The sequence below is a fragment of the Fundulus heteroclitus genome, chromosome 9, assembly GCF_011125445.2.
Source record: "Fundulus heteroclitus isolate FHET01 chromosome 9, MU-UCD_Fhet_4.1, whole genome shotgun sequence".
NCBI lineage: Eukaryota > Metazoa > Chordata > Actinopteri > Cyprinodontiformes > Fundulidae > Fundulus > Fundulus heteroclitus.
The window spans coordinates 25,817,522-25,839,397 of NC_046369.1; the positions used below are offsets into that span (position 1 = coordinate 25,817,522).

A 21,876-nucleotide genomic window follows, 5' to 3' on the forward strand; every position below is an offset into this window, starting at 1 on the left:
GTCTGAGAGTTCATCGTGGAATATTCCTCCTTTCTTGAGGGACTTTCCAAACGATCGTACCTGCTTCTGAAACTGGATGAGATTGAACCAGGGAATGAAAACTGCAGATTGTTCACCAAATGCATCTAATTTAGTTTTTTTTTTTTCTTTCTTTTTTTTTGAATATTTAAAAGAAATAGTGAATAGCTCATGAGTTTTCTCCACTTAATTGTATGTTCGCAAAGCTGAATCTTTTTAGTTATTTATTTTTTTCTGTCCTTTATTTTTTTTGGGAGGTGGGGGGTGAAATTATTTTACACTCCTTTAGAAACAAACAGAACACAAATCAGTACTTAAACGCCGTCTGTTGTGTTGTGTCCTCGCATCACGAATGTCTGCCAGTATTTTATTATTCAGGAGCTGCCTTTCCCTTCTAATTGTCAGTGTTGGCAATGGTATTCTTTCTCTTTGTAGAGACGCAGAGATTAGTATTTGAATCAAAAAAAAAAAAAAGAAGTGCACAGAGTCGGACACTGGCTGTTGTGTTTGGCTTCCCTAAAATCATGGAGATGTCTTAACAGAGGGGGGGGCAGAAGTTCTCAGTCGCTCTTGGATTGTAGGTTTATTTTCCTGAAAGCGGCCTCTTTTCCGGTCGGGAGGATCCTTACAGCAGGGTTTTTCCTACGGGTCCACGCATTTGGCGCCTAAACCGGTTCTCTCGTTCAGGCTTTTGTGGCAACATAAGACTCAAAGCTGTTTTGAAAGAAGGGATTTGTCTGAACAGATCTCATATCTTTTGAATTGATCATCTTTTCACGTTAAAAGTTACATTATATCTAAAAAAAAAAATACTTTTTTTGTTTTTCCCCCTGCCGTTTGACCCTCTTTCTAGTCTGAATGAGACTGTTAAGACGAAGCCATCGTTGTTTATCCTTCACATGGAAGGAGCCGAGAGCTTTTTGCCTTTTTTTTTTGTTTCCAAAAATGTGATGTCAACAACGAACGGTCCCTTAAAGTGTCTCGCCTGAACCCGCTCCCTCCTCTGAGAAGCTTTTGTCGAGCAGCGGTGGCGAGTCGGCCGCTGAATGCATTTCTTATATCGATCTTTTTATGTGAATATTGCAAATCAGCACTTTCTCTCCTGATCTTGCTGTTACTGGGGTTATGTGGGGGGATTTTTGTCCAAATGACACTTTTTTTTTTTCTTTTTTTTTTTTCCCTGTCTGTCAGAATGCATGCTCAGTGAATGTTACAAGGACGAGGCTTTTCTTTACTTGGTTAAAAAGAGAGAAGAAACTGCCCACGGACATCAGAATGGAAGCGAAGGCGTGTAAATCGTTTCGCCGTGGCTCAGACCAGCATGTATACCAAAGTGCTTATCAAGCGAGACGGCACAAAAAAAAAAACGCTTCACCAAATGTCAGCAAAAAAAAAAAAAAAAAAAAAAAGGATGTTGCAGTATTCTTTACTTCCTGTTATCATTTCTGGACTCTGTGTAAACTCGGCACAAAGTTTCAGCGTTTTTTTTCCTTCGTGGTGCCAGAAGATGCCCACCTTGATTCTGTTTACTGGTAACACTACATCAGCTTTAAGGGTCAAACCTGTATCCAAACGGCGTTGCATCGTCTGCCGCTGCATACCTGGACGTGGGGTGGGGGGGGGGGGGGGTTTGTCGACATGCGGAGTAGAGATGTGAGCCGTCAACACTTCACCTTCATCCAGATGCACGGCGCTTTAACAAAGGAAGGCCTTGGTCCCCGTCGTCGCTGTGTCGAGTTTGTAGCGCGTTCTCTGTTACGGTTTCCGACTCTCTTTTTTTTTTTGTGAAGGAGTTGATCAGCGAAGGATGCTTTGAGCCGGCGGAGCACAAACTGTCAGTGAAGACATGCCAGCACAGTGCCATTGTGTGAGCTGATTGTGCCAAAATGACCTGTTGTATAGTTCCCTTTTTGATTATATACATGCTGCTGTGAAAGCAAGGAGGGCTTTGAAGATTAGTCATGAAATGTCAGCGCTGAAATCCAAAGTATGCTTCTTTTTTTTTTGTTTTGTTTTTGTTTTTTCCTTTCAAAGACCATAAGGGAATGGGACTTAAAGTGATTTTTTTTTTGTTTCAATAAAGCTCTTTAAAACCCTCTTGTGGGGTAAATCCGAACCAGTTGTTGTGGTTTTTATTTTCAGAAGTAGGTTGTTTTTTTTTTTTTTCTTTACAGAATTATTTTTATTTTAAAACTTAATCGATAGTGCCTTGCAGAAAGTATTAATTCCCCTGGAACTATTTCTCATTTTGTCACTTTAAAGTCGCGCACGTAATTTAGTGGGATTTTATCTGATCGACTAACAGAAAGCGATGCATAGTTGTGAAGGGGGAGAGAAAAGACTCCTTTGAAAATAGATTTTAAGTCCATGTAGGTTTGCATTCAGGCTACACTCCACAAGGAAAACACAACTTTGTATATAACATAAATTCCCAAAATACATAGATGTTTGTGGTTGTAAGTGGAAAAAGTTCAAAGGATGTTAGGATGGGTCTCTCTTAAATTAAATATTTGTTGTCAATGAGACATAAAAGAATAAAGCTTGGTTGAAAAAAAATAAAAGCTTTGTCTCTAAACATTGTCTGTAGAGATGGTGGTATAACTTTGGATTATTGAGATTCTGGATTTTGCATTACGTATCATTTTCAATCTTTTACTATTTTAACCGATTTATGTGCATTTTATTTATATATATATATATATATATATATATATATATATATATATATATATATATATATATATATATATATATATATATATATATATATATATATATAAAGCTTTGCAGCCAAAATTGGTAAAACACTTTTTAAAATCCCTCTAAGGAGAAACCTGTTACAGCTAACTTCCTGTAGATGGCAGCACTTCCCCATCGTTGCCCTTTTCAGGTAGTTTTGGTGTTCATGTGTCAGATTAATTGTACCCTTTATATAAACACATGCAGTCTGCAATGTACTGCTGCATCTGAAGGTGTTATACACGTAATATATTGTTGACCACGCCCATAAGCTCTCAATTTGTGTTTTCCTTATGGTGTAGCGACATGGATGTGTCGACTCTGATCAGCTTTGCAGCGCATGAACGTGTTGGGCAAAAAAAAAAAAAAAAACATGGCAGCGGGAGCAGAAGATGCAACGCAGAGGAGAGGACCAGCCAGCCTCGCTGTAATCCGACACAGATCCCAGAAACCTTCATAGCAACTTGTGCTCCAATGGGCTGCGCTGAGCCCGAGCCTTGCTATGCTGGCTCCCATCCCAAAGTTGGCCTCCGAGCAGCTCGGGGAGCTGAAGGGGGCCCGGTCAGCGAGTTCACCGTGGCAGGCGGCCATCTCTTTCTCCCCAACACACAGCCAGCACCATGCATGCAGACTGACATGTTTACACACAGCAGCGGCACACCTCCCCCTTCTGCGTGGTTAGGATTTAGATTTTTAAATATGTCAGCCAAATAAAGACACGGGTCTGCTTTTTACGACTACGTGTATCTATAGACGTAGGACTGTCTAATTGTTTAAAGTATCACCTGCTCACGTCTTTTAAAGCATTAGTAAAAGCCCATGCATGTAGGAATGGTGACTTGCAGGCTCGGGGATATCATTGTGAAATTTCTCAACTCTTACACGAGCCAGACAAAATAGTTTTTTTTTTTTTTTTTTTTTTTTTTACAAAAGGACCTAATACAGCATGACAAATTGATTTTTTTTTTCCTTAAAAAAAAGAGCCAGGGGCAGAGCTGCTCCCAGCTTTTAACACAAAGCACAGCGTTGCACAAATGAGACTCTGAACTGCCAGGCTTGGCTGCTGGAAGTGTATCTGTATCTGCTGCAGTGATTTACAGCCAAGCTTTCTGGATGATCTATAAGTTGTTAAAACCGTGGCCACCCTGTATCCTATTTGGGTTGGAGAGTTTGTTTTTGTTCTATTATGTTGTTTTGTTTTGTTTTTTTTTACCTAAATCTGAGCCTTCTATTAATCTTGATTATTTCTCCCGCGAAGCTTCTGCTCTTATGAATCCTGAATGTTAATATAATGTGGATTATATTTGCAAAAAAACAAAACAAAACAAAAACTCTTTACATTCACGACTTCAAGCAGCATTTTACTGGTAACGTTTGTGCATAAATCCCCTTCGCGTCTGATTTGAACTCATGCATGCATAAGTTTAAACAATATTAAATCCATGTTGCTTACTGTATATGTTTTGAATTGTCTGAGCAAATCGTAGCCGTTGTGGATACTCTGGTACTAATGGGATGAACTATAATCTGAGTTCACATCCCAGCTGCACATGACCGAACTCACTAAACAATACTGGCTCTGTTCTACATTAGCAGCCTGAAATAGCCAGCGTCGTTGAGAGAGAGTTTAGCTTATTCCTCCCCGATGTTTCTAATCCTTATTTATGTTCTCTCCTTCGAATCTCATCCTTTTGCTGCGATAAAACCACAAGTGTGCATCAGAACAGGACAAATTCAAGCTAAACCTATGTTATTGTAGAAATTTTACAGTTGTGCAGGTAACGTTTGATGAATTAATATAACATGTCATATCTTGAGTGGCTGTATTAAATCACCCATTTGTTTCAGAGCCATGAGTCATTGTTGAGCAAATGCTGTTAATTATAAATACCAGTTGTGCAGGGTTGTTAATGCTTTGATTTTGATTGACCTGCGAAATTGAGCTGGCTGTGTTGGTTCAGCTGATCGCAGTATTTTACAACTGCATCAACTAGAAAGACAGACTGTTATTGACAACCTGCGTTCAAACTCTTTTTTTTTTTCTGTCTACATCTGATATATGTGGTAGAATTCGTGTTGTTGTTTATTTAAGCAGAGCGTCTCACACTGATTAGAAACTAATGCAACTCTGAAAAAAATTGTGGTATTTGTCTTGCACAGTTTAACCTTTTTGGTGAATATGTCCATCGGTCCCTGCTGTAACCTTTGATCTTGGACATTGACCAACTCAATGTGCCTGTGTTTGTTTTTACCAAAGCTCAACTGTGTACACACTACCGAACTGATTGATTTTTAAAGCGCTGACTCTGAATTTACTGTCATCATGAAAAGTGTCAAATAAAATGAGGCCAAATGTTGGTGTAAACTATTTCCACAGTTGAGAGATCTCAAACAAAGGCCTTTTCCCTTTTTATTTAATCCTGTCTAAGTAACCTTCTTTGTGTAAGCATGACAGAAAATGATTTTATACACATAAGACATGTTTAAACTTTGGGTTCCTTTTTTTTTTTTTTACCAACACTCCTAAGAACATTTTTTTTCTGTCAGTGGTTCTATGTTTCTACTTTTCTGGGTGGCTCCTCTTGTATGAGTGCTACTGGGATTTGGGAACCCAGGTCTTTGTCTACTGCAACAGTTGGATCCAGAATATGATCAAAAATCAGCCTAAAACAGCATTACTCTCGTATTTTTTTCACACTTGCCACTCTAAACCATATGGAAATGTGTTGGCTCATTTAAAATGAGCTGTGCCAGTTTCAAGAAAAAAAAACAGCTCAGATCATGATTGAAATCATCTATATAAAGAAGTCATTTATAAAACATTTTGCAACTTTTATGCTCAGAAACTGACTTAAAACGAGATAAAGTTTTTGATAAGCCACAGATCTATAATAATTAAAGCCTGTAAGATGTCTCATAGGAGCAGTAACCACGCATCCAGGCCGCAGCAGCAGAGTGTCTGCGCCATTCAAACTTTAAATTAGAGAATGATGGTTTTAATTTGTATCTCTCAATATAAACACAAACTAAATAAATAAAATCCAGCTTTACTGATTCAAATCTTTTTATAAGGCTCTGCAAGCATTACTCAATTCCCATCTTCCTCTAATGGTGGAAGTCTTTGCTTCCTTTTAATGAAATCTTTTCAGTGTATGTGTATTTAGAAAACGATGTAAAACCCCGTGGCATTCAGTATGAGAGGCCATGTTTAATGTTAACATAACATATAAAGTACAGAGGAGTATCAACTGGGAGACGACTGGAGTAAACTACTGGGAAAATTCAATCAGAAAGAAGTGCTTAGCATCCTCCCACTGTAGAGCTCCACCTATCGTTCCTTTCTACCAGGGTTGTTTTCAGGGTAGACTTGTACCCTCTTATATACTCCTAGTTCCTGCAGTGGAAATGCACCTATGGATGTATGTCATAGGATGAATTTAATGTTCCATGTGCTTCATGAATAAACAGTGTTGCTGATGATGATTATGATATATGATTACTAATATGTGCATGAGTGCTTTCAGTATTTGGCACCTGGAAAGATTGTAAGAAAAGGTACACATTGTGTGTAACATGTAATGCGGTCCACACTGCATAATTAATGGCTGCTTACAGATTTATTTGACTTTTATTTAACCTTTTAACAACAAAGTCATTTTAAGCTAAACCCCTGTTTTTCAAAGGACATCTGGTGAGGAGGAAGTGCCGCTTCAAAGATGCCAACTACACAGAGGCAACTTTCAACACTGATGCGTGAAGCAAATACCGATCATCCCATCATGGCATCTGTTGGTGGGTGGATTATGTTAGGCAGCAGGTAAATGTTTCCCCAAATCGGATCTATCGGAAGCTGGAAAAATAGTCAAGCATAAGGATTTGAGTGAGTCTGACAAAGGCCGAACAGTGATGGCTAAATGAGTGGGTTAGAGTATGAACTAATCTGCAGCTCTTTTGGGGTGTTCCCTGTCTGTGATGGTCAGTATCTATGCAAAGGCTCATTGATCTAAGCAGGAAAGGCAAATTTATTTGTATAGCACATTTCAGTACAGAGCCAATGCAAAGTGCTTTACATGATTAAAATATAGGGAAATAAAACAGAATAAAAGCAAGTTGGAATAAAATGTAGAAACAAAATAAAACGTGGGAAAAAGAAACTAAAACCAAATATTTAAAAAAAAGTTGGACTACAAAGTTGAACTAATGATGTTTCAGTAAAACAGTTTAACTAGAACAGTGGAAGGCAATCCTAAACAAAAGTGTTTTTAATCTTGATTTAGATTTGATGGAGGGACTGCGGTTCAGTCCAACAGACAAATTGCTTAAGAAGTTAAGGCTGGTTCTGAGAAAAATGTGTCAGAAAATGCAGTAGATCACAGGTAGTTCTGCTTCAGATCACTAATAATTGTTTGAAATGCACACCATGTGACATTGACTTGGCCTCCAAATACCCCAGATCTCACTCCAACGTGGCATCAGTGGGATGTGCTGGATGAACAAGCCCAATCCATGGAGGGTCAACTTTGTAACTACCAGCTCCTAATACATTTGTAGCTCACGTCCTGGTGCCAGATACCACAGCACGCCTTCAGGGTGGCTGTCTGAAGAGGTCAGGGCTGTTTTGCCAGCAATAGAGGTGCCTAATTAATTGCCAGGTGGTCATAATATTAACTATTTGGTATAATTTGTTTTAATGTTAAAATATAAATATATTTAAACATTATATATATATACATATAATAGAGGTAAAAGTTGTGCTGAGCAATTGCACCCTTCAGTTAAAGACGACGTTATAAGAGCTTTACATTCAGAGAGATAAGTGCAGTCCCACTGTGTTCAGACTAAAGTATGGGAGCCTTAAAAAGGAGCCAACTCAAAAAACAGCCAATCAGAGCAAGATATTTGAAATTATCACAAGTGTCCACAAGGGGGAGGGGTGTTTATAGTAATAGTAATATCATCTTTATTGTCATTGAAACATACATTACAACAAAATTTGTTCTCTGCTTTTAACCCATCACCCCTGGGGAGCAGTGGGCTGCCATGTGCAGTGCCTGGGTTGCATTCTGGGGTTAAGGGTCTTGCTCATGGACCCAGAGTGCAGGCGCTGGGGATTGAACCGGGTACTTGCATCCTTCTCTGAGTGCAAGTGCACTGCTCTAACCACTAGGCCAGCACTCCCCATACACCGAGACGCAGCTCAGTAGGCAATTTGGGGTTAAGTGCCTTGCCCAGGGGCACATCGACATGTGGCAAGGGGAAGCTGGAATCAAACCCACAACCTTCTGATTGCCAGACGACTACTCAACCCATCAAGCCACAATCGCCCTATATATTTATCCAGAATAGTTTACAGCATAAAACACACCTGTACCTCTGTGTCCTTATACAGACTGAAGGCCTAGAGACCAGATAAACTTTGATGGGTTCTCTACAGCAACTTGTTCACCATGGTCAAAGAAATTTAAAGATGCATTCTGGACATGTTTTTTTTCTCACCGATAATTTGAGATGTGGCCTATTTTGACAACAAAAGTCAGGCTCCTACTCGTTTTGCTTCACGCCCAGCTTTCACTTTAAAAGAACAATCATCCACCCAAATAAACAGCATTCGTAGAATGAGGCTTTTCCAATGAGGTCTACTCTGGTAGAAATACTGTGTATTTAAAAGAGAATTGGAAGGGATTTCAAGAGAAATCCCTTATTTGGTATTCTTTAAATTAATAGAATCAAGTCTCTATTGTCATGTTGTAACCATAACGACAATACTTTCCACATATAATACACAGACACAAATCAAAGACATCCATGGAAAAACAAATAATATGCATTCCCATAAAAGATCCTTAAAAATGCAAGAACACACAATGAAAAGAAAGGCTACATTTAAAGTTAAAGGAGCAACAAGCAAAATTTCAATATTTTACATTGAAAGAACTAAAAAAGAATGAAGAACTAAAGGTAATATTTCAGATGGACTTTGGTATGATGTCACACCGCAGCTCTCTGTGTTTTACTGCAGTCTCTTGTTTACATACCTGGGTCGGACCGTGCGTGTACACGCTTAAGCGTGCATGTAGGTGCATGTGAACAGCTGCCACTCAGTGCTTAGCCAGAGTCTGTCAATATGCATAGGTCAGAGGAAATGTGAATGCCCAGGAACTTTATACCGTCCACATGTTCCACCACCTCCCCATGTACGCAGAGGAGCATGCTCCTGGACCTCTTGTAGTCCACTGTGACCTCCTTGGTCTTCCTGGTGTTCAGGATGAGGTTGTTCCTCAAGCACTACTCTGTCAGATTGACACCCACCGCAGTGGTGTCGTCTGCAAACTTCACAACCATGTTTGTGGGGATGGATTGCATAGCAGTTGTGTGTGAGGAGGGTGAAGAGAGCAGGGCTGAGGATACAACCCTGCGGTGTTCCGCTGTTGAGGAGCAGTGGGGCAGATATGAGTTTCCCTATCCTCACCAATACCCGGGGCCTGTTGGTGAGGAAGTCACTGATCCAGAAGCAGAGTGGTGCAGATAATCCCAGGTTGTGCAGCTTCAGGGCTAGCATGTCTGGTAGCATGGTGTTGAAGTCTGAGCTGAAGTCCACAAATAGCATCCTAACGGGTCCTGCAGATGAGTCAGAGCCATGTGAAGTGCCAGCAAGACGGCACCCTCTGTAGAACAATTCTACCTGTAGCCAAACTCCAGGCTGTCCAAGCCAGCAGGGATGGGGTCCTTGATTTACCTCATGAGGATCCTCTTAAAGCACTTCATGTTAACAGTGGTCAGAGCAACAGGACAGTAATCATTGAGGCAGGTGATGGTTGTTTTTTTGGGTACTGGCATAATGGTGGATGATTTCAGGCAGACAGGGACCATGGAGAGTTGCTGGGAGAGCATGAAGATGTCTAGAAAGACCCCTGCTAGCTGGTCAGTGCATGATGTTAGTGTCTGGCCCGATACCATGTCTGGACCTGCAGCCCTGTTGGTATTGATTGTCCTTAAGGTAGAGGTCAGGTGGTGCAGATGCAGGACAAGAGGCTGATGCTACACCTCCGGCTGAGGAAGATGTTCAGGCCTTCTGCTGCTTGGAGAGTCGAAGCATGCAAAGAAGCTGTTTAAGAGGTCAGAAAAGCTAGGTCATTGCTGAGCCTCTGGTCATTGTCCTTATGTTCTGTGATGGTCCTGATGCCTCTCCACATATTACCTGGGTTGTTGTTTCTCAAGTGTTCCTTAAGGTTATATATGCCAAGCGTCCATCCTGATAGTATATTGATGGTCCATTTTGAGCTTAATTATAGCCCTACAATGGCGTGATGAGCAGATATTAATAGACATCACATGTTCTGTGGTACTTGGGAACAAATAAATCTAAATTAATTAATGCCGGACTGAGCCTGACCTACTGAAATGCCTCGCCATAAAGCAGCAGCCCGGCGTGATCGAAGACCAGTCATTATTTAACCCATCTACAGGAACTCTAAGAAATTAATTTCCCTTTCATAAACAGAAACGAGGACACAGCATCAAGGTAAGAACCAATCAATGAATCTATTTATAATGTAGTTTGTACTTAAATCTGTAGAGGCTAAGAGGCACATTGCTATTACTAGTATCACAGTATAAATCAGAGCATTTACTTACGCCAATCAACTCAGTCACATCTGCGCTATCGGCAGCTTTAGCTTTCACTTCAGTGAACACCAACGTTCATACTGTATTCTAATAGTATAAAACCATTGATACCAATGGTTTTATAATATTTGTGACCAACACGATCTCCACTCTAAACCTTTTGTAACACACACTGAAACCCTGAAAATGAGTGATGTTATGTCATTTAAAAAAAATACATTTTTTAAAACAAAAATCTTAATCTGAAGTATTGTACACATTCTTTTTCAATCAGAATTCCACTTCGTTGCGAAGAGAAAATTATGTTTCCAAAAAATATGATATTTCCTGTTTTGTTACGTTTTCTGAAAACGTCTCAGTCCTTGAATCAAAAGCTTGTTCAGGAACTGGAACGGCGACTAAGCCGACAACTAAAGCAACTAGCTGAACTTCCTTGTACCAACTGACAAATGATCCACTGAATTTGTCCGTATTGTTTTGAAAATCGGACAGAGTATGATTGCATGTTACAGAATCTGTTTATGTGATTGGATGCAGTAGTATGAACTTGATGTATACATAGATATACGATACATTAGACTTGAGATGGCATTTGTAAACTGGTGGTATAAATAGACTAAACTGGAATAATAAAATAAAAATAAAAAATTGTGTTTATATATATATATATATATATATATATATATATATATATATATATATATATATATATATATATATAATAAAAACACACAACAATTTTATTATTTTATATGTGTTTTGTATTTTATTGTTTTCTGTTTTGGTCCATTTTTAGGGTGGACTAAATGTATTCCTATACTGGGTTGTTAGTTGATGTTTTGTTTTCCTTTTCTGGTACAGACAGTCTCCTCAAATATATGTTTTTATCCTTCATACCTATAGCATCTATGCCACAAAACTTTCAAAATGCTAAAATAGCCAGGAAGATATTGAGTAAAAGACATTTTCACTAGATGTTGAAATTTCCGCCTGGTTTCTAGTTTAATTTAGCATTATCATTTTAATAATCCATTTCTAATATATGTTATCAGCTTAAGTGAATGAAAATTCCACTCGTAAATAAAGTATCCGGGCGTCTATTTGGAAAATAGTCGTGATGTCACGTCCCTCACGAAGTTTGGAAACAGTTGTATGGCGCTCGTTGGTTTTAGCCCACGCGATGTCGTCACAGTCATCCTCTCGTGCCAGTGGCCTGGCCTCCTGCCATATTTATTCATGCCGGGCAAGATGGCGGCGACACGGACGAGATGTTCCTGCCAGTGAATACATAAAAGGCGTTTTTATTAATAATATAAAAACAAGCCCGGCTTCTTGTACACACTTGACGGTATTGCGTGTGTATTTTTCCCGTAGCCAGTGGCGTAGTCGTTTTTTATTTTTCAGGTTTTTCGACGGGTTCTTTTTCTTTTTTTCTTTTTTTTTCCCTCCCCCTTTACAAAATGTTCCCGTTGTGAGTCGCTCGCTAATCGAGCTGCTGGCTAACAGAGCAGTGAGGAGCTAGTTAGCTCTCTATCGGAGTGGAGAATGGGAGAAAAGCTGGAGCTCAAGCTCAAATCCCCGGTGGGAGCGGAACCCGCTGGTTATCCATGGCCGCTACCAGTATACGTAAGTGTTGCCACTTTGGGGGCAGATTCACGTTTGGTCTGGTGAGGTTGTCTTTGTTAGCCGTGTGTGTGTGTGTGTTAGCCCCCGGGCTAACTCTGGGGAACAGCCGATACGGCTCGTCCGGAGACTTGGCTCACACTAGTCTGACAGATTCAGACGGATTATTTTCCCCTACAGCTGTTTGCCGTGACATTTTATGAAAATAAAAATGTATTTTATACCATGTGCCGTAGTAGATGAAAATTATAATTCATGTGTTGTAACGGTGTTATTTGGGTCGAATCACCGGTGGCATTTGGGTTCAGCACCGTCGGTTGTTTAAAATGGCAGAATCAGGCTTTTATTCCTCTCCAAGATCATTTCAGTCGTATCTACTGTCCCCATCCCCCCCCTCTTTCCGCACATATATTTTAACTCGCAGCATTTCTCTTAATTTCTCTTTTCCACCTTCCTTAACCAGCATAGATCTTGTACGCCGTGTGCAGACTAGAGAAATCGCATCTTAGACCTTGACTTCTGCAATAGTTTCTGTCTTCTGTGACATTTTGGTTATAGCACCCATCCCCCATTTGACACCAAAACCTTAAATGAACGAGTGCAGTTCGGATGAGTCTGTAGGTGTACATATATAATCTCATTTTTATTTTTTATCTCCCTTTTTGGTGCCATCTAGTAGCATCCCTACATGTAAGGAGCTGCTCACTTGTTTTGTAATTTAAGATCAGCGAACAGACGTCCTATCTGGCTGCTCTCATGCAGCACTAGTTTTGATAGCCAAAAAAAAAAAAAAAAAAAAAAATGGCCTTTATCTCAGCTGGGCTTCCATGTAGCTGTCTGCATGTCAGTAGCTGATAGCAGTTTGCTTTTTTTCAACAGGAGCGGAAAAAGAAAGCTGGCAACAGCTGTGGTGTTTTCTTTTTTTTTTTTTCTTTCTTTTTTTAGTGGCTTGAGTTCACGTTTATAGTAACTATGGTGAGACGGCGCTGAATTTCTCTGAATCCCAGAGTTGGGTCTCTTTGTAGTTCGTCTTGTCTTGTCTATGCACCCACACCTTCGTCGACTCGTCTATCTGGTTCTTTCAGTTTCGTCGCTCGGTCCGTTTGTTTCGCTGTGAAAACGTGCACCGATGTAGATTTCTTTTATCACAAGAGTCACTGGCAGTCGCTGCCTCCACCGGCTTCGCTTGGTGCCGTCCCTTATGGGCGAACTCCACTCCAAGCATGTCAGGAATCCGATGACATTTCTGATAGGAGGGGGGGAAAAGCTGTTTATTTTGAGTTTTTGGTTGGAAATAGCTGATGTGTGTGTGTGTGTGTGGAGTCTTGAAATCTGGAGCCCATTCATGCGGGGGATCGCCTGCTGGTTTTGGAGGAAAACACTTCCTCTCTCCTCCTCGCGTGTCCATATGGTCTGGCCTCCGCTATATTATTAGAACGCAAACGGAGGGGCTCCCAACACCGGCGCTGCAGTGTTTTGTTCCCGTCCGATGCACTCATCGGGTTTTTGTCGAACTACATTTGTTGCTGGTTCACTAAAGGGGCCTCTCCTGTAACGACACGTTCCACACCCGCATCATTTAGGACGCGCTCACTCGTAGACGGCACCACGCGCTCAGATCGTTGGAGGACAAAGATGCACGGTTGGAACCGAATCCAGATAAACCTACTTTTGTGTTAAGTGGTAGATCTGGTCCGTCCAGTTTGACGCCTTCGTTTTTAACCGCTAAACGTGTGAAGTCGGACCACCTCTGATGAGCTGCAGCTCCTCTTCCATCTGGTTTTGGGTGGAGGCACTAGGAGGTGCTCCACCAACATCTTAAAAAAAAAAAAAAAGACACCAATGTGTTAGTGCTGTTCAACACATCAGTGCATTGGTGGTTGGCTAATATTTCATGCTGCTTTTCACCAACTCTACTTCTGCATTTAAAGCGTGAAAGCACTCCTTCGAGGTCAGTTGAGTTCCTCGGCGTTGTAGGCATGTCGCTGGATGTTCATGAAGAAAGAGCTCATCGGCTTAGTTTACACAAATCTACTGTACGTTTCGGTTGTTGGGGTGGGCAGCCGGCGTAGTAGTCGGCTGCTAGCCTGGCCCTTTTGCCGCTGCAGTGTGTGGTAGGGCTGGGCGATATGGATTAAAAAATAAATCTCTGATTTTATCATACCAAATCCGATTAATCGATTTTTTTTTTCCCCCTACTTTTTGTTTAATAAAAAGAAATTAAAGAAATCATTTTAAAATCTTGCTTTTTATGTCAAGCATTTCGTCAGGGAGTTGACCTGAATTCAAAGTGCAACTAAAAACAAGCTGTGAAACATGCTTGTAAAACAAGATGGCAGCCGAGCCATTATAAACAATGAAAATATAACAAAACATTTGCTGCTAGTGGTATTACACATTGAGCTACGAACAGGTTTCACTGCACTTGAGAACTTAAAACAAAGTAAAAAAAAACAAAACTAAATGAAGTACTTTGTATTATGGTAAAAAAAAAAGTTTCTACTTAACAATATTTTGACAATACATTTGCCTAAACATATATTCAGCATCACATGCTGTTCTCTTCATGGAAAACCAATGAGTGTATTGGCAAAATAAAATCCAGATTTTCCAAAAATGAAATCTTAAAGAATTGTAAATTCGAATTAATTGATTAAAGCGATTTATCGCCCAGCCCTAGTGTGTGGCCCCTTTATGCCCAGCGTGCGTCACCCCTGATGTGACAAGACACTGACTGAAGAGTTTGCATGCACAGGCGGAGCCGCGCACGCATCTGCCGGCGCCACAGCTGGGAGGGAGAGGGGAGGGTCTTCTGTTCTTTTTGTCTCTCTCCGGCTTGTCAAACAGTGTTTATTTTTAGCAGCAGCCCGCTGCCGGTGTTGCTGTGTGCAGGCTTCGTTTTACCAGGTGACCTCCCCCTCACCGCCTCTCCTTCCCTTTGCACGCAGTCATTTTCATGGCTTTGCATACGTCTTATTGCTTCTGAACTGGAAGACTTTAAATCCACACTGCAAAGCTGTTTGTCGAGAGAAGCCCTCGGTGCGTGCGGCTCTTTAGCTGCGCGGCTCCCACCCAGCCTGATTCTGTAATTGTTAATGTCAAATGCTGTGAGATGCATTTGTAGCAACATGCAAGTATGTAGATGTCATCTGTAACTCTGCGTTTTTTTACGTGTGCACGTGCAGGTTTTTAGTGTCTGGCGGAAGTTAGCGTAGTAGAGGCGGGGAGTGTTGAGCGGGAAGCTGGAAACTCCAGGCTATTAGCTCTTAGCTGTAGCTGCAGTGCCAGGCCTCAGCACCTAGCTAAAAGCCCCCCTCCCAGCCTCCGGGTGGCCCCTCGGCTCGGCCGGTTTGCTGCTTTTTATGAACGTTGTAGTTTATCCTTGAACATTTTTGCCGCATTCCTTCTTGTATTTTCCATCTGGTCCTGCTCTCCTTGGCAAAGTGCTGGAACGGGAGGCAGAAAGTGGGTCAGTGGGTCAGCACAGGCAACTGGGCTCAGCCTGGCCGCATGCACTCTGGATGAAACCGGAGCTCTGTTCCTCCTTCAGAACAGCTCCGACACTGCTAATACTGCTAATTTTAGATTGTCTAGGTGCAGCAAAAATAGAGCGTTTCGTTCTTTGTGTCTTTTTGAAACCGTTGTCATAGAGGATGCTGTAAACGTTGAGCTGAAAGCTGGAGCTCTTTGTGAGCATACGCTAGAGGTGTCCAAGCATTACACTGAGATGTTGCTTAGCCCTTTTTAAGAGAGAGAAGGGCACAAACTGTGAGAAGAAGACCCCACTATTTGATTAAAGTTGGATTTTTAGGTTTAAGATGGCCAATGTATGATATCAGGGCTGCACAATGTATCGCAAAGTTATCGTTCTCGCAGTATCACTGATTGCAATGTGCCTTTCACAAAGAACCGCGTTAACTTAATTATTTAAGCACCCTGCATTCAGGCCCGCGGTGTCCGTTATATGTTTGGTGTAGAGATGCTAGATACTAAGACTCAAGTCTCACACCAGGAGTCCAAGTCAAGCCACAAGTCTTTAGGACACAAATCCAGGTCCAGTCTGAAGTCTGTTATTATTTTCCACATTAATCCGACTCCTGTCTGTATCAAATTCGAGTCACACCCTCTGCTTTTTAGTTAAGCTGCCTTGCTGCACCACTGAAGTAGTGCAATTGTGGCGCACAATGCAGAAATTCAAATTAGGGCAGAAACAAATCATGTAACTCCATTACTAAATTTCTAGAGGCAAATTATCTGCCTCGGTCTCCCGCTGTGGAGGGACACTGCGAGGGGCGAAAAGAAGCATCAAGAACACGACACAGATTGTGAGTGTGGGATCACTTTAAACTTTAAGGAAATGAAAACTGCAGGGTTCTTGCCAGCACATTTCAAAATTACGCTGAAGGAAAAGTGGTTTCTATAGGCAAAGGTAGACGATGCTCCTGTCCCTTTAAGCCGCTGCGCTACGTTTACAGTCCGTAGTCACGTGACTCCCCCCCCCATCCAGTCTGAAACAAAAGACGGTGAGGTTGAGGAAATGGAGGAAATTTCAAATGTTTAAGTGCCGGCAGCGGTAGAGCTGCCCGAGGAGGAAGAGGGGCATCTGTTAACAACATTGCCGCCACATTTGATCTTTGGTTCAGCCCAGTGTTGTAGTCAAGTCACTATGCCTCGAGTCCGAGTCCAGGTTCGTGTCTCCAGTGTTCAAGTCCGAGTCAAGTCCAAGTCATTAAAAAAAATCCGAGTCGAGTCCGAGTCAAGTCCACTACTCATTCGAGTCGAGTCCAAGTTCTGCACTAAAGTAAGCATAGCCTACATGTTTTTAAACTGGGGGAAAAAATTCTCACTCCACCACATTGCAGTAATAATTTAGATATTAAAATAATACACCAAATAATATTCTACTGACATATTAAAATTATAGCCTAATGATATAAAAAAAGTCGAGTCTTTTTCTCAATTTCCGAGTCAGAATGATCTGAATGTAGGAGTCCGAGTCCAAGTTCGAGTCATCAGTGCTCAAGTCCAAGTCAAGTCACGAGTCTCTAAATTTAGCTAGTGACTCGGACTCGTGTTCGAGTCTCGGACCCGAGTACTACAACACTGGTTCAGTCACACGATGGTCCCGTACATTAGTCTGACTGTACATTACATCAATGACGAATGGAGACTGCGCACCAGATTGCTCGAGACGCCATTCTCTCCAGCTGACACCAGGGAGATGGTGGGACGAGGTTTAAGCTGTCAAGAAAGAGGCCCTTGTCCGTATTACTACTGGCACAACGATAGTTAAAGCTGCTAAGTTCAATAGATGAATTGATCAATAGATGTTTTGGCCACAAGCTACACCTGGGAAACAGTAAGTGTGCACGTCTTAATGGAGTCACCTATATATAAAGGTGTGGCAGCTCCATAGCGTAATTATTATCACTTAATATTTAACCTATGCTCTCCGTTAGAGGAATTTGTGATGTTGGGATTTTCATCGATCAAGATGATTTAGCTGTGACTGTCCAGGTGAATTATACCATCAATAAAACCGTCTGTGAAGTAGAACCTGTTCTCGTCCATTAATGCGGTCAGCCAGCGAGGTAATCCAGTGTCCACTGGGACAGGTGGTGGTACTCTCCTGACCTGTGGGGTGTGTGGTCTCCGCTACCACACAGGAGGTCTTCCACAGCCGTGGTACTCTCCTCTGCTTCAGAATGACGTTGAAGACGCGCCCCATGATGCCAGGCAGCTGATCCACGCAGCACCGTCTTCAGGAGCCTGGAGCTGATGCCTTCCTCACCTTGGCAGAGTGTTCCTCACCTGGAGGGCTGGCTGGTTAAACTTCAGAAAGGGCTGACTCGGCTTATTCACCCGACTCATGTCACCAGCAGCCTGGGCGTTCTGTCTCTGGCCTGAAATTGTTTTCAGGCTTTTCTAAACATCAATGAATTTGTTGTTCAGCAGCTGATCCTCCATTTTCTTCCTGTAGTTCTTCCTCAGTTCTTTCTGTGTAGCTCTCACTTCCTGTTCCTTTCCCAACCTGAAAGTAGGGATGGGCGATATGGCTTAAAAATAAATAATAATCTCCAATTTTATTATACCAAATCTGATTAGTTGATCCACCCCCCCCCCCTTTTTTTTTTTTTAGTTTCACAAAAATAAATTATCAAGCGTTTAGCCTGGGAGTTGACCTGAATTCAAAATGCAACTTAATACAAGCTGTGAAACATGCCACTGTAATCAATGAAAATGTAACAGTGTTTGCTGCTAGTGGTATTACACAATGAGCTAAGAACAGGCTTCACTTCTCTTGTTTAACTTTAAATTGGCTAAAGAAAAATTAATTAAATGACTCAATTAAAGTGCCTCGTATTAGGGTTAAAAAAAGCTTTCCTCTGTACAATATTTTGACAATATATTTTCCTAAACATATATGGAGCATTGCCTGCGATTTTCTTCATGGAAGCTAATTTTGAGTGCATTGGCAAAAATAAAATCCCAATTTTCCAAAACTTAAATCTTAATAAATTTTTTTTTTATTTCAATTAATCAATTAAATCGATTAATCGCCCAGGGCTACCTGAAAGCCCTCTTCCTTGAGCAAAGCTTTCATGTCAGGGTTTATCCAGGGTTTGCTGACTTTGATGATTTATTCCATCGATAAATGTAGGACTATAAAAGATCCTAAATCAGGAACCGTGTCAAAATAGTCTCCTCGTCTTCAGGAGCTGAGCCCAAAGAGCCGCTCTGGTAAGAGCTGCACCTCCCACCGCTGTCTGCTGAAGGAGACCACTGGTGTGCACAAGGACACTAAAACAAAAGGGTTTGAGTTATAAAAGGCAGCGTTTATTATGCCCGTACAAAGTGTTTTATGTACAAAGGGTAAGCTGTCTCTCAAATACTACAAGTGTTGTATTTTGTGCAAGCAGCGCACACCAAAGTAGGCTGTGTTTTATTTATTTATGTGTGTATTTATTTTTTTATTGGGTGCCTGGATGTCAGTAGCCGGAGCAAGTCAATCATTTACTATGAAGGGAAAGCGAAGCTGCAAAGAGTTGTGGTGTTTTCAGTGGTGTCGGTGCACATTTATAGTAACTATGGTGAGACAGTCAAGGCTGACTGAAAGCTGCCGAGTTTCTCCGAATGCCTGAGTGGCGTCTCTTTGAGGTTCCTCTTTCTCCGCCCACGCCTTAGTCTGGTTATCAGAGTGCACCGAATGAGGTTTTCGGGTTGCTTAGACTCTCACACGCTCTGCCTCCACATCGCCTGCACGCACGCACATACGCTGCCGGGTCTTACGGATGAACTCCAAGCCCAGAATGTCAGGAATTTCAGATGTTCCCGGCCTGTTTGTATCGGGACTAGTTGTCATGGGCTCAATTGGAAGCAGCTGATTCATGCGGCGTATTGAAATACGGAGTCGACCCACGCGACGCTTTCCTCCTGTTTTCAAAGAGAACGGGTTTCCTCTCTCTCTCCTTCCTTCTCGCTGGTCCGAATGTTCAGGTCTGCAGGGAGGAAGAGATGGAGCTGCTCCCGCTCTATTCATAGAACATAAACGCTCGCACCAATATCTGCATTAAAAGAGCGTGTTCCGGTCAAGTGTACTGGCCAGGTTTGGTCTTAATAATAAATTTCTGCACACTGAAGAACATTTTCTCTAAACATATCTTCCACCCACGGCCGCAGTAGTTATAAGAATAGTTATCTCACTCACAGAGCATGAAAGCATCTCTGCCTGCGCTGGAGAACCAGATGCGGCGTTAGCGCCGAGCCCATGTAAACATGCTCTGTCTGGACCACTGATCTGGTTCGTCTGGTTTCACCCAACTTCTCTTTTCTTCTGAACCCCCACATCTATTGAAATTGATGTGTGTGTGTTTATATGAAGAACTGCATAATACTTAGGGTAGGAGAACTTTTTATTGCCTACCTGGAATGGGTCACAATAGTTGAATAAACTTTTTGCTCTCAAAGGCCAAAATAGTGCAACATTCGTGAAATTATAACATGTATAACAGTAGTGCAACAGTAAGACAGTAAAATTACATTCATTATTGAATAATCTCTTTTAAACCCTGAGTTTTGGCTCTCAAATGCCAAAATAGTGCAACTTTCATGAACTTATATAACATGCATAATACTAGTCAGGAGAGAGAAGGCTGCGTTCAAATGACATACAAACATCAACATAGTACACTGCAAAAAGGGAGCTAAAAGTAAGTAAAATCTTCTTAAAATGTGTATATTTTTTTCCCTTGATTTGAGCAGCTAAATAAGACTATTTGCCAATGGAATGAGAATTTCTACCCCTAAAATAAGATAATTATACATCCTGCACTTGAATTCAGATGATGGAGATGAATTGTTCTCATTTTAAATGCAAAAATCTTATTCCATTGGCAAGTAGTTTGACTTACCAGCTCAAATCAATGAAAAATAAACAAATTTCAAGAGGATTTTACCTGCTTTTAGTTCCCTTTTTGCAGTGTATCTGTGCCCTATTTGTTGGTACTCACCGATACCATCATTTTAGTGCTGGATCGGAGCAACACTACTGGTTACCTAAAATGTTATAACTCTGTATTAAAACCAGGAAGCCAGCCTTTAGAGTTCAATCAGCGTTGGGGTTCTGTCTCTCCTCCTGGGCTTTTGTCACCAAGATCTGCTGTCAGCCATGTGGCCAAATGAAGATCGTTCAGCTGAAAAAAACAAGTCATGAAACGTGTGGTAGATTAAGTATAAAGGTTTACCAAATACTGCATCCAGCTTTGAGCTAGTTTTGTTGTGCTGATGCACACATGTGCCGGCTGGGAAAGCTACAGCTTTTGGTTTTCTACGAGACATTGTTTATGGAACTTTTAAGTTTTTCTTTTGTTTTCTTTTACGTCACGCTGCATTTATAACTCAGAACCTCGATTTGGGTAAACCCAAAAAGTTTCTGAGAAGTCAACAGAGCCCCAGAGTAGCGTTCTGGTCCCGTCTGAGGCGGCCGTGTTTTCTGTTTGGAGTTTCTGTAAATGGGAGGATGAATCAGACATAATAGTTGTTGTGGGCATTTCGCTCCAGTTGCAAAATACTATAATCAGCTTCCCATGTTTGGTATAATTAATACCTTCATTTTTTTTGTTGTTGTTGTTGTGACTGTTGTTTCTTAAACTTTAAATGATTTTTCAGCTCGTTTCCACGTTGGCAATTTGTGATCCAATTAGATTTAATGTCTCGAGTTGAGTGACGCGTCATGTTGAGAGGTTTCATTATGCCTCGTCATCGTCTCTCTCTCTCTCTTTTTTCAGGATAAACACCACGATGCTGCTCACGAAATCATCGAGACCATCCGGTAAGTGACATCACCCCCCCCCACACACACACACACACACACACCGGTTACGCCCACGTTTTCCTGATCATGTCAAGTGTCACAATCAAATTTTTGATAATTTTGTGTGCGTGTGTTTTATTTTTTTTTTGTTGTTGTTTGTTCTTTAGGTGGGTGTGTGAGGAAATCCCTGACCTCAAACTGGCAATGGAAAATTATGTTCTCATCGATTATGACACCAAGAGGTGAGCCTTGGTTTGCGTCACAAGATTCATGTTCTGTAAAAAAAAAACAAAAAACGGTTAAACAGAGAGTAGAGGCTGAGCTGAACGTTGTAACGTTGTAACGTTGTGCATGTTGTCGGTCTTCCAGCTTTGAGAGTATGCAGAGACTTTGTGACAAGTACAACAGGGCCATTGACAGCATCCACCAGCTGGTGAGTCCACACATGGGAACTTTCTCACCGTCCTGTAGGTGGAGTGAAAGTATTAGTCACAGGCAGGTGGGGAATATCGCGTCTGTGTGTGACTCCTTCTTTCAATCTCAGCCGTACGTGATTG

At 41.4% G+C, this 21,876-nt stretch overlaps 1 protein-coding gene across 4 annotated transcripts in view; it reads left to right on the forward strand.

Moving 5' to 3' along the window:
- The first annotated feature begins 11,639 nt into the window (after positions 1-11,639).
- The window catches only part of dot1l (DOT1-like histone H3K79 methyltransferase), a 43,827-nt gene continuing 33,590 nt past the window's right edge, over positions 11,640-21,876 (forward strand). For all 4 annotated transcript variants that reach the window (XM_036141332.1, XM_036141331.1, XM_036141334.1 and 1 more), the window contains exons 1-4: positions 11,640-12,009; positions 21,294-21,337; positions 21,487-21,561; positions 21,689-21,752. In XM_036141332.1, the coding sequence (XP_035997225.1) occupies positions 11,929-12,009; positions 21,294-21,337; positions 21,487-21,561; positions 21,689-21,752 (264 nt within the window). In that variant the 5' untranslated portion in view covers positions 11,640-11,928. The remainder of the gene's footprint in view (positions 12,010-21,293; positions 21,338-21,486; positions 21,562-21,688; positions 21,753-21,876) is intronic.